General features: G+C 39.8%; 1 protein-coding gene across 1 annotated transcript in view; it reads left to right on the top strand.

Moving 5' to 3' along the window:
• cpne2 (copine II) overlaps positions 1-13,150 on the top strand; it is a 37,847-nt gene that overhangs the window by 22,339 nt on the left and 2,358 nt on the right. Inside the window, exons 12-15 of the mRNA XM_071457535.1 lie at positions 882-936; positions 1,375-1,426; positions 5,137-5,270; positions 12,102-12,338. Coding sequence (XP_071313636.1) covers positions 882-936; positions 1,375-1,426; positions 5,137-5,270; positions 12,102-12,338 — 478 coding nt within the window. The remainder of the gene's footprint in view (positions 1-881; positions 937-1,374; positions 1,427-5,136; positions 5,271-12,101; positions 12,339-13,150) is intronic.

Genomic DNA, 13,150 nt, shown 5'->3' with positions numbered 1-13,150 from the left:
CTTGGTTGTGTTTTTAAACAGTAAGGACAAGGTTCAAGATGTAATGTTTTTCTTTAATGATCACAATCGGGATTGTTCCCAGAGTGTCTCTACAAACACCAAAGTGACAGCTCAAATATATCAGAGCTGGAGTTTTGCAAATTTAACAGTGAAAGGACAATGGTTTCATTAATGTGGGGAGAAAGATGTGCAGAAAGAAGAAAACCAATTTAATATCCATCTTTAACTACTAACATAATGTTTCTGCTTTGTTTTTATTAACTTATTGTTGGTATTCACTTATTATTTTTATCTTTTAATCTTGGTGTTGTAGTTATGTGCCCCGTATTTTTATATTTTTTTGTGTGCTAAATACATATATCCCACTGCTGCATACCCATTTGCTCCACTGGGGACAAATAATAGTGACTGATTGATCTTAATCCCACCCCCTGCCCAAGCACTGCTATACAGAGCTTTAGCATTGACATCAATTGTGCCCACTGCTTTAGTTTATATGTTAAAAATAAGATTTTCACAGTAAAGGCCAAAGTTTGTGACACTGAAAACATACTGAGACCATCAATCATGCATACATTTATACATATTGTTTAAAAGATCATTCTTCTCTTTCAATAATTACTTTAACTTCTCCAAAAAATTAGAAAGGAAAATGTCATTTCTGTGTATCCTGCCCATCAGATAAAGCCATTTTACAATAATAGTGTATTTTCCTACCAGTTCTCTGCCTGTTTTCTTGCAAATGTCTTTCAATGTGTGTCTTTGTGACAAGGTAACAGGATTTCCTCTGCTGTCTAAATCCAGCTTGTTGAATTTGGATTTAAAAAAAAAAAAAAGGGTTCAACATACGTTCCAATCTGTTGTCATGGTTTCCTCCTCAGCGACAAAATGTTTCCTGCTCTGGGATTTGGAGCCCAACTCCCACCAGACTGGAAGGTATGTTTGTGTTTGTTGGGGGATGTTGCTGTTATTGTTGTTGTCTGTCTGTGTGTGTGTGTGGGTGTGGGTGTGGGTATAGGTGTGTGTGTGCAAGAGAGAGAGAAAGAGGGGGGTGGTGTCATACGCAAACTTGCAGTTAAAGCAAGTCTATATCATACATACATTATTTTATAAACACACATACACACACACACACACACACAGACTGTAAGCATTATACATACATATTTACATGATTACGCAACTGTCAACCCATCTGTGTTGCCATGGCACTGAGCTGATGAAAAGGACAAAGGAGAGAGAGCAGTACGCAGAGAGATGGAGAGAGGGTGGGAGGGAGAAGGTGTGGGAGAAATGGACAGTATTTCTCAACAATATTTTACAGTGTAGTGAAGGATGAGATTCACATGTATTGTCTGTCTCTTGTCTCTTCAGGTGTCACACGAATTTGCCATCAACTTTAACCCCACCAACCCCTTCTGTTCAGGTGAGACGCTGTGAGGCAGTTACAGACGTCGTCGATGACTCTGCTGTAACCTTTAGAAATATTAATGATATTTTCACATTATACTTTCATTGTATTGATCTGCGATTTTAGATTTTTATTGATATTTTAAACTATGAAAGTGATAACGATTAATGAGCTGATACTTTTCTAACGGATGGGTCAACTCCTGCCAATATGAACCTATAAAGCAAAGTGTGACATATATGATATTGATACCAACAAGCTTTACTGAAAATCAGCCGAAAACACTGTTGCTCACCTATGCTTATAGGTTTCTGTCTTCTTTGTGGCTTGGATCCACATCTTCTGCCAGCAAGCTGCAGGAACAGATAGCAGTTACTGATCTATTTCTTTCCCTTTCAAGATGTAAAACATTATTTGTCTTCAGTAGTATTGAGGGATTATACTGTAGGCCCATCTTTAAATATGATTACACTAGTGTAACAGCAAAAAGGTTGCCATGACTGTGTGAAAGGCTAAAACAGAATTAAAGTTCATTTAAAAGGACATAAAAGAATAATGCGATTTTCTCAATTAAGCATTCAGACACAAGACTGCAATATCATTGTGATTTTATGGAAGTGTACAGGGGAAAAAGTAAAACACCACTACAATAAAAACTGGAGTATTCCTCAGTTTAACAAGAATGCCAGACACACTGTCAAAAAAAAAAAAGACATGCCATCTCCAGATCATGTGACAGCAGCAGGCGCTGCACTCCTCTGTGAGTGTCTTGCTGAGTTGAGTAAATAACACGTTCACACTTCACCTACACTTTCTTCTTAAGACGTTTGTCTGAGTTGGCAGTATGAACAGCAGTGCACAAACATTTGCTCCTGACAATTCAGACCAGTCAAACATCCAGATAAGTGCATTCATATTTAGTTTTGGCAATGTACAACTGAAGACAAAAGCATAGAGTCAAATAGCAACAGGCTATTTCCAAGCCAACTCATTATACTAGCAATGTACACCTGATGAAATCATTTACATTTAAACACTTAAGGCCATGCTAGCAACATGGCAATGTGGGATGGTTGGTAGGTCCACCACTTTGTTCCAACAACTATTGGATGACATTTTGTACAGTCAAGGTCCAAAAGGAAGAATCCAACGTACTTTGTTGATCCACTGACTTTTCTGTAGCACCTCCAGCAGGTTGATATTTTTGGCCTTTTGTGAAATGTCTTTACAAATCGGCTGGAATGCCATTAAATATGATCCAAATATTCATGATTTCAAGAGAATGAATCCTAAAGACTTTGGTGATCTCTGGAACCTTAATCTAGTGCCATGGGGCTTGTTGTTTTCACCATGAGGTTGATATGTGGTTTTGAGTTAAACGTCTCAAAAACTGCTGAATGGATTGTGATAAAATGTGGTACAGACATTCATGTCCCCCTCAGGATAAATTGTTATCACTTTGGTTTGTATCTCGCATGATCGTCTGGTAAACATTTTACTTCGTCCAGCACTTTGGTTTAGGACTAGATATCTGTAAAGTTAATCGCGTTCCCATCAGCCTCAGCTGTACTTAGTGTTTTGTGCTAATTAGCAGCATGCTAACATACTAAACTAAACTGTTGAGCATGGTAAACACTATACTTGCTCAACATAAGCATGTTAGCATTGTCATAGTGAGCATGCTTGGATACTGACATTAGCAAGCTACGAGCACTGCTGGCTGCTAGCACGACTATAGACTCTCAGTCTTTTTCAGATATAAGTGGTAGTAAAAGCTAACTTAACATAAGTGCACAGTCTAGTTGAATTTAAGCAGATTTGTAAAGCCTCAGTATCCTGCACCTACTTTAATGGACCACAATGCAACAGCTCCTTTTAATGTGGTGTATTCACATCTGTTAATGCACCATGAGCATTTCAGATGTGTAGGATGGAAATGTGTTTGTTTACAAATGCAAACGACTTGAGTATCAACTGCTGAGAGCACAACTGTGAGACCCACAATGAAATTTGGTCACATATTTTAGCCTGACAGAGGCAGGAGGTTATGCTAAATCCGTACTATCTATACTCAGCCTGCTGATGATGAAGACTTGTGTCAAACATTAAGTGCTGCTTCTCCAAAAACAGATTATCATCATTAAAATATCTGCCTCCACAAACACCCTTTACTTTTAAGGGTAGCAACAGCTTCTCTGCAAACTATAGAAGAGAGCATCACAGCTCCTCTTTTCTTTGAAGGGCCAATACAGCCTTCAGTGCACTCTAAAATGACAAGAATCGGGTCAAACAATTAAACCTGATTTGGAGGATTGCAGTCACAAAGTGGTGTAGCTGCTACATAAAACCCTTTTATATGAAGTGCAATATTTAACCATCCAGCTAACCAGGGTTAGCTTTACATTTAAGAACCAAATTGTTTTTTTTGTGTGTGTTTTTTCTCAAAATAAAATAAATAGTCTGAATTCCACTCCTAAATATAGCTGCCAGATACTACTGATGTGCAAACGGATTCAGTTTTGGCTCAACAAGACGAGTGGGCAGAACATTTGAACAATCAGCTCACTTCAAAAAAACTGGCAATGTCCATATTTCTTGCATCGTCTTTCTGCGATAGCTCTGAGTGGCACAAAAGGTCAACCTGTCCATTGTTAGCAAAAACGCAGTCAGCCGCTTTCAAGCGTTCTGTAACATCTCGACTCATTTCTCTCAAGAGATTTTGTATGACTACACAGGAAAAGTATTTTCTTGATGGCACTTGGAATTTCAGCTCCATCACTTTAAGCAACTTTCTAAATCCCTTGCCTTTGACTACAGAAAATGGCTGTAGGTTGGTTGCAGTGAAGTTGCCAGTTGCTTTAGTTATTTCTTAAGCTCACACTGGTTTGTGGAGAAGGGTTCGAAAATGATTTCAACAGTCTTGTTTGATCCTGTGGGAGTTTTTTAGTGTTACCTTTTCCTTTGTCACGACTTTATGGAAGTAATAAAGATGGGAGCTCGTGTCAGATTTGTTAGTTGTTGTACAGGGTATTATCGTCTTGTTCAACTTACTGACAGTCTTAATCTTGTCAGCGACTCTTTCATTGTTTTCCCTTTAGTTCACAAGAAAACCAAAATACTCACGCTCATAACTTCAATGCAGGTGGAGCATTTTGTATCTCTGTATTACTGACGCTGCCTCCCACTGCTGGTGCTTTTAATGAGTGTAGGTCCCAGGAGACTGTTTTACATAATAAAGGTGATTGTGCCCGCATCGTGAGACCAAGCAGCACACTTCGTTCCATTTTTGTATCACGATATATCAATCTCAATACATTTACCCATCCTTATGTTGAAGAGTAAGCGTTTTTTATCATGAATTTGTATATTTTAATCAAATTGACATGTGAATGAAGAGAACACAACTTTTTATAGCAACATAAGAAAAATCAACAGCTGTATTTGAGTTGCCCTGTTGATTTTCTTGTTCTCTCAAAGAAACAAAAAAGACATGCAGGTTGATGAGACAGAAGACTAGCATTCAGCAAGTCAGCCCTGTCTGGGCACAAATTCAAGAGAATGAGTCTATCATAGCAATTCTGGTGAGAAAACAATAATGTGTTTGGAGCTGGCAGATATGTGTGAAAGCCGTTTTTTTTCTTACCCCTACATAAACCTCTGTTCTTCCTCTCGTCTCTGCTCTTCTTTCCGTCTCGAAAATTCTTTCTCTCTTTTTCGGCCTCTAGGTGTGGAGGGTATTGCCCAGGCCTACTCCGCCTGCCTTCCTCATATCCGTTTCTATGGCCCGACGAACTTTGCTCCAATCATCAGCCATGTAGCACGTTTTGCCGCCCAGGCCCTTCAACAAGAGAAAGCAGCGGTACGTGACAACAACTACGTTGTTCATCTGCATTTCTATATTTTGATTACTCTTCATTTGAAACCTATATGATGAAAACAAGACAGATGAGACAGAGTGTTTTCATGTCTAAGAATGCCACATGGTTCAAACTAGTTTTTACAGTACACTTTGGCTGTGTGCTCATAAACTAGAGTGAGTTATTTAGTTTGATATATTGTCACTGTATTTTTTTATTTAGGATACAGTCATCTTTTAATAAAATTAATTGTGTATTTTCCTACTGTTGAGACTATCTACTGTTTCATCTCATTTATACAAACATTAATTAATGCTGCTTATAGCTGCACACAGATACATAAGAAAAGACAACCACTGGTCAGTCTAAAATAAAAAATAGTGTAATTCCCAGATTCTTTTCACTTTTCATTAGAGTATCTAAACTTGTGTTTTTCAAGGTGATATGTAGGTTTGCTTTTGTTGCTCAAAGATTACTGCTCTTCTCTTTGGTGAACAACAGTTTGACAGCTCACAGACTGTACAATGCTCCAATTTGCTCTCTTTCAACTCTTCACAAGATTTCTACCCCTCTCGGTGCAGTCAAACAGCTCTCTAGGTTTAGATGATATCCCCTCCCTTATTTCCTGATGCTTTTTCCCCCTTTCAATGATTTGTGTGCTCTTTTGCACAAAATATGGACTTATGAGATTCTGTTCTGCCTTTATTTGTACTACATTGCAAGCCTCTCTGTTGTACTTCACTTACTTTGCTCTGGACTTTCCCTTTCATTCTCTGTTCGCTGTGTATATCGGTCTTCATTCTCATCTCATAAGGCGATTCACATCAAAGAAACACAAACATACCACTAAACACTATTGATTAGTCACCAGTAACAGAACAGCAGTCAGTGCTGAATACCTGTCAGGGCAGTTTGTACTTTATTAGTTTGTAATTTATGGGTTCTGTTTAGCAGCTTGGTGGCTGACAGGAAAAACAAGCGTGCGCATCTGTTGGCTTGAACTCGGACTTCATGCCAGGGAGGAGGGTGACAGACTGGAGTGACAACTTCATGTCCTTCCACCACTTCGCAGCTGAGACACTGACCAGGCTTTTCACACATTTTCACACTTAACAGCATGATAGGGAGGCAGGCTCCATCCCATTTTCTCCTTTTCCTGCTGGTGGCATGGCTCTAGGGATGTCTGTAGTCAGTCCACTGCTTTGGCCCAGACTGAAATATCTCAACAACCGTCAGATGAATTGCCACAAAATGTTGTACACACATCTGTTCATCAGCATGAATTGCAATAATTTTAATGACCCTCTGTCATTTTTATGGTGTGTAATCAAATATCAGCTAAATTAATGACATTCCCATCAGCCTCAGCTGTACTTTGTGTTTTGTGCTAATTAGAACATGTCAGAATACTGACATGCTAAATTAAAATAAGGATGGTAAACATTATACCTGTTTTACATCGGTATGTTGACACTGCCATTATGAGCATGTTAACATGCTGACATTAGCATTTAGATGAAACACAGAGAAGCTCTGGCATGGCTGCACACTCAGCTACCATCTATAGCAACCAAATAAGGTTCATCTTACCTGTAGATTTTACCAGCATTGGGATTCTTGTTGGTTTCCTAAAAACCAACCTTCACCTGCTTTTCATGTATACGTTCACTCTTGTGCGCAGTGGTCTTTTCACATTAATGAGATTCTAAAAGCATGTATTAAGCTTTATACCTGACACATAAGATTAGCAGCACACCTGTAGTCATCTCTAAGAGTCAGGAGTCATTTTTTTAGAAGAAGAACCAATTCCTGAACCAAAAGCTGAGATGTTTGAGCTGAGTTCAGTTTTAAGTCCAAACTGAATTACAGCATACTGTACTTCCAACTAGGTCGAACCACTGGATTATGTATCTGAGGGAGTAACACATAAATTCCAAATTAAGAGTAAGCCTAAGGCTCTGTCTCACACCCAAGAAGTCTTTCTATTTTGGTAGCATTTCTTGGTAGGAAGCCATACAGTATTCCTTGAAGTGTGGGACAGTCTCATTCAAACAGGACTTCCTTTAAAGCTGCGGTTAAATTCACAATAATACAGTGTCACAAAACACAACTGGCTGTCATGTTGTAGGTGTGTTGCGACACATACTGATGAAGGGCGTTATGTGTGATTACATTACCAATGAAACCAGCGATATTTTCAATTTACAGCATGTATGTTTACACACAGCTACTTTATATAATAGGAAAGAGCTCAGGACACTGTTTGTCACATTACAGTAATATGCACAGGCATTGTTGTTCAACAAGCCCAGTCGTACTGACCATTGAATGAAATACAAAGTGCATCAAAAGTAGATGGAACACTGCACGCACACACTCAGCCCACACAGTTAACAGTACAACAGTATCCATAAAATGCATTATGAATGTCAGCATTATTACTCATCCATCACCTTGTCTAGTATTTTTCAAAACACTTTCATGTAGCCATAAAGTAAAATTATTCTCAACTGATGCCTAAAACTAAACTAAAGAGAGATTCGTCATGAAAGTGGGATGCCTGGTGCCATCTACTTTTATCTGATAGCAAGACTCCACTAATTCATTGACTATTGCATCAATGAAAACACTACTCATAATCAGTCAAACTCATAATCTACTTATTTTGCACATCATGGCATGTGTACATGGCATCATGTGGAGAACAGTGATCTATTGTGGCCAACACACTGTCCTTTTTAATGGTGCATTTGAATAAGGACAGAAAAAATCCACTTCATCTCTCTTCAGTATCATTTAATGGATAATTTTTTTCTCTGAGAGACAAGTGATTGGATACTAGGAATTCAGTTGCATTGGGGCGTCTGGTAACTCACCTGGTAGAGCGTGTACCATTAAGACTGAGTCCTTCCTGCAGCAGCCTGGGCTCAAATCCTAAGAGTGCATTCATTTGTTTTTGAAAAGAAGGGTAGACAGACACCCCAACTATCTCGTAATATGCTGCCCCCTATTCATAGTATTTTGTTTGTCTGGCTACCATAGATATTAAAATGTAATGTGTGCAAATGTCTGTTTTTTACAAACTGTGGCGAGGTGGGGGAAAACGGTCTTGCTCCGGTCTAATCATGATGTCTGATGAGTTTTTCCAAATATTTTCTTTTGCTATTTGCACCAGAGTAAGCTTCTTTATTCTTCCTTGCTATGCAGAAGTCTAAAATGAGCTTTATTTGGCTTGGCTGCTTGGAGTCTTAGAGTTAAATCACAAATGAATGTGCAATAACTGCTGCTGCTCTGGCCTCTGAATCTGCCACAAGGGGACATAAATAAAAAGTATTTGCCTGTTGGCCACAGTGGTTAGCACTCGCAGAGGTTCCACTGGTGCAGCAGCAGAATCACATCAAGTCCATGTGGCTATTTTAATTTCTAATTGAATTGTTTTCAATTTTAGAGTTAACAAAGCAAAATAAGTGGTAGTAATTATTCCAAAAGAGAAACAAAGGGTCTTTTCATGAACAGCAGGCTGTACAGCTGGAGGAAGCTTTCCCCGTCCATCCTTCAGTGTGTCTGAGTTTATGCTTGTGCACTTTTCACATGTTGTCCTCGAGTTCACGTTTCTGACTGTGTGACACTGCAGCTAAAACAACACAACACTGGGCACAAACTGAGGTCTCGCACATGTTCCTGACGTCAAAGACGAGGAAGAGCCTCAGGAAACTTTGGTTAGGAATTACATCACCCGTGAGTCTCAGCACAACGTTTCCACCGGGGTCAGTCAAAAAAAAAAAAAAAAAAAAAGCACAGACGTCTTCAAAACTTACAACAAAATGTACATGTCCCCATCTTGTACGTATCCTGTGGCACGTCTCCTGCCTAAATCTGAAGAGAGTGCAGTGGCTGGGTATCATTATGCTCCCACAGTGCTTTTTGTCCATAATTGTACCCTGTCACCCTGCGGAGAACAAATAGAAATACACAAAGGGTTGTGTTTCGTGTGCCAGAATCCTATTGTTTCTGTAAGGAAATTATTGCAGACCCTTTTCTTATTTTATATTATAGTGAGTTCAAACAGGGGTACACCATAGGAAGGAGTAACAGACAAACAGATGTGACAGCCACATCAGAAGTGTGTGTGGATGTGTGTGTGTATTGGGGTAAGTGTGTGGGTAGGTAGTTGGCTGCACAAATCGGCTGCTTCTGTGCCTCAGTGTCCCTGTTCCTGGTCCTGATAATGAGGGAACCTACAACTGCAGACTGTGTGACTGTGTACGAACACACTCCTGCAACCAACACACACACACACATATACACACACAGACTGCAGACCAGTGCAGTGTGTGTGTCTCAGTGTGTGAGCGACCCTGTCTGTCTGTGTGATAATGTCTCTCTAATGAGCGCTGCTTTTAGCACATTAAAGAGACAGGCTTCAGAGCTCTCCCTGTGTGTGTGTGTGTGTGTGTGTGTGTGTGTGTGTGTGTGTGTGTGTGTGTGTGTGGCCCAAGCAAAATTTTTTGAAGTAACCATTGAAGTAAAGTCAGTGTGTGTCTTCACTTTTTCTTATCTGAGGTAACCATTCACATTCTAATACGCAGAACCGATGAGGTTTTTTTTCTGTGCATCTCCTCGCACATAGTCGGTGTCATGTCAGGTCTCATTTTCAAACTGTAAACCAGAGTCCTGAACCACGACAAAAAGTTCAGCTTAGTCCGACTTTCTGTGGGGTACCAGGCGATGCTGGGTATCCAGTATCACAAAGCTGGTTATTAACTAGTGCAGTTAAGTCGAGGGTTACTGAACCAGATTTGGCAACGTTAATCAGAGCAGTGACCAGCACAAGCTGCGCTCTGACCATCAGGGTTTTCCTGACTTTGAAATTCGCTCTTCCTGATGCAGAGGTGGGAGGAGAGGCGCAAAGAGAAGGGAGGTTCATTCAAATTAGGTGGTATTATGGTGGAAAATGTGTCTTAGATGTTGTGCTGAGACCAGACGTCTGTTTCTAGCATGACATCACTTCGAGGCCTGTCGGGTGATTTTATTAACAAGAGCAAATTAAATACTTGGAGCAAACAATAATGTCATTTCCTGAAGAAGCATTTTCCCCTCTCTTAAGCTGTTTTTGCCCTGCGTCACTGTGATTGGCACAGCTCTCTCATAGTGGTTAGATGTGCAATTAGATTAAATTAGTGATGTCACTGGTTGTGTATTAATTAATCACACCCTCTGATCTGGGCTTGTTTTAGCTTGCACAATAAAATTAGGCAGCATCATTAGCATCATGAGTTAAATACTTTAGAGGGAACTCCAGCAATTTTACACATCGAGTCTGTTTACAGTTCTTGGGGAGTAATTTTGGAGGCTTTTATGGCTCCAGAGGGAAGTGTGTGTGAAGTCTGATGTCACTTACATTTTTCAGGTGGCCAGAAACATGACTCCAGACTAATACTAATGTTGCTCTGTGTCTATTGGATGTGTAAATAAGCCACTGTTTGCTGTCACATTAGCCTTAAAGCATTGTTATGATAACTATGTATGAAATGACAATGTGACGACAACATGACGGTGTGAAAAGGGGCCACAACCTACAGACAATTACAACCTGAATCTGCAGTGACAGCAAGTTTCAGCTCATTGTTTAACCGATCAGATCACAACTTTATTCTTCTGGTTCCCACTTTCATTGCTCTCATGGTGTCGTTTTCGGCTGCAGCTGCGAAAAATCCCCGACCCATACACTACCTGCTGAACACTAACTTACAGGCAAAGTTAATTACTAGCTGGTGAACATGGTGGAGCATTTAGCAGCGAAAGCAACAGATATTTCTTTTGGAAGTGTAATATCGGACTGTCATATCATGAAGTCAGTATTATATTCACTACTCTTTTATGCTGCGCTCAAGTTGCCAAAATAGTAAAAAAACAGAAAAAAAAATCTATTCATCAGAAAAAAAATATTCTACTCATCAAGGTAGCATTGCTACTTCCCCACAATATATTAAAATATATTATCAGTATTGGTGTATTTTCTTGGTTTCCCCTTTAAATAAGTTTAAACTACCTGTCTAAGATGAGACAGATAGAAACAGTAATGATAGAAAGTCTATAAAATAGCTTTCTGTCAAGCGTTTACTCATCAACAGGGCATGGTCTCCTGAAAGTGGTTCAGTTATCATCAATGTGTGTTTGTTTGTTTTGTTTTTTATAATGACAGATGAGTCCCATCTGTCCAAACAGTCCATCTCCAGACTTGGCCATGAAACATCTCCCTCTTTTTTATACAGCATCTATACACTCATGCACTTTCATACTCAAATAGTCCAATAACCCCTTGTGCCCTCCACTAATTCATTCATGTTTGTCCTTGAATTTGTGCAGAAATGTATGGGGAAAAATTCAATAGCAACATGCTATAGGGTGTTTCAGTCATATCCCAAAGCCTGAGCTCACATTTAGTCATTCATCATTCTCCTCTCTTCCTCTTGTTCTGCTGAATTAATTCTTTCTTTTTTTCCCTCCATTTTTTCCAGGAACAGATGGTGTACTTTGTCATATGAATGGAGCTCAACTCACTGTAACGCAGAAAAGCTTTCATTCTGGTTTCAATTTTTTTTCACACAGTGTCACTCTTCTTACCATTATTGACAACATAATCATCATGATTGAGACTGATTTTCTTGTCTTTTATCTCAATGCAGATTCCCCTTCAAGCTGCTCCTGGATCAGTTTCAAATTTAGCAGCAAAGCTCAACTAAAAGTCACATTTTCTCTTATTTCTCTTTATGTCTTTTCTGATCCTCTCGCCATCTCTTTCCCTCCATCAACCCTCTTCCCCTCTGCAGCAGTACTTCACTCTCCTCATTATAACAGACGGTGTTATCAGCGATATGGACGAGACACGTGACGCCATCGTTCAGGCCTCTAAGCTACCCATGTCCATTATCATCATTGGTGTGGGCAACGCTGACTTTGCTGCCATGGAGTTCTTAGATGGAGACGCCAGTGTTTTGAGGTCCAACACAGGAGAGGAGGCTGTGCGGGACATTGTGCAGTTCGTCCCTTTCAGGGATTTCCGTAATGTGAGTATTGGTTTCAGCCTGTTCAAATATCAAAACCAGGGTGAGGTGTGCTCAGTGCACTCAAAAAAAGTGAAATAGAATTTCAGGCACTTACTGGTTGTTATGTCTTTGTCCTCCAAGTAAATTTAAAGTTCAATAAAAGCAACAATCAAAGTTTGTTTGGGAAAGAAAAACATCAAAAAGTATCATGAAGCGTTGAACGGAGCTATCTGTAGATTTTCTCTGCTGCCGAATGTGGTTTCTTGCTGGGAGAATGTGGTGGTGATTGTGGCTTGACATCTTTGACTTCATAATACAAGAATTTATCATCTGCGCAGCGCTACGTCTTCAGGACAGACTGGAGGCGCTATTGGAAAGTGACGAGGCTAGCTAGCTGGTTAGCATGCTAACTTCAGTGGAAATCCCTGTTCATAATGTTATCAGGAAGTTTCATGGTCATAAGTGCTAAGACACTTCCAGGATGAGGTGCTAAGACGAATCTGTGAGTGGTGCTTTCAGCCAGTGCCATTACACACCACACTTAACCAAGTAGTGCTCCTTGGGCGAAGGCCTGGGAGGACACCACTTCCGATTAAAGAAGATTACAGAGATATTTTTAGAGAAAAGAATGGTTGAAAAGGAAAGATGGACCATTTAAAACTTGCCAGCACTGAGTCCTAACCTAAATCGCATTGAAAACCTTTGGAAAAAGGACTCATGCAAAGTCAAAAGAGCCTGAACCTTTAGCAGTGGAGAAGTTAAACTACCAGCAGGCAGGTGCAAGAAGCTTCAACTTGGCTACAAGAAATGTAGCCAAGTAAAAATAAATTATA

This window comes from Trachinotus anak, unplaced genomic scaffold, assembly GCF_046630095.1.
Source record: "Trachinotus anak isolate AG129_WGS33_773 ecotype Australia unplaced genomic scaffold, CSIRO_AGI_Tana_v1 ptg000002l, whole genome shotgun sequence".
Lineage (NCBI taxonomy): Eukaryota > Metazoa > Chordata > Actinopteri > Carangiformes > Carangidae > Trachinotus > Trachinotus anak.
The sequence above is the reverse complement of the archived record's forward strand: the minus strand, read 5'-3'. Positions and strand labels throughout refer to the sequence as shown.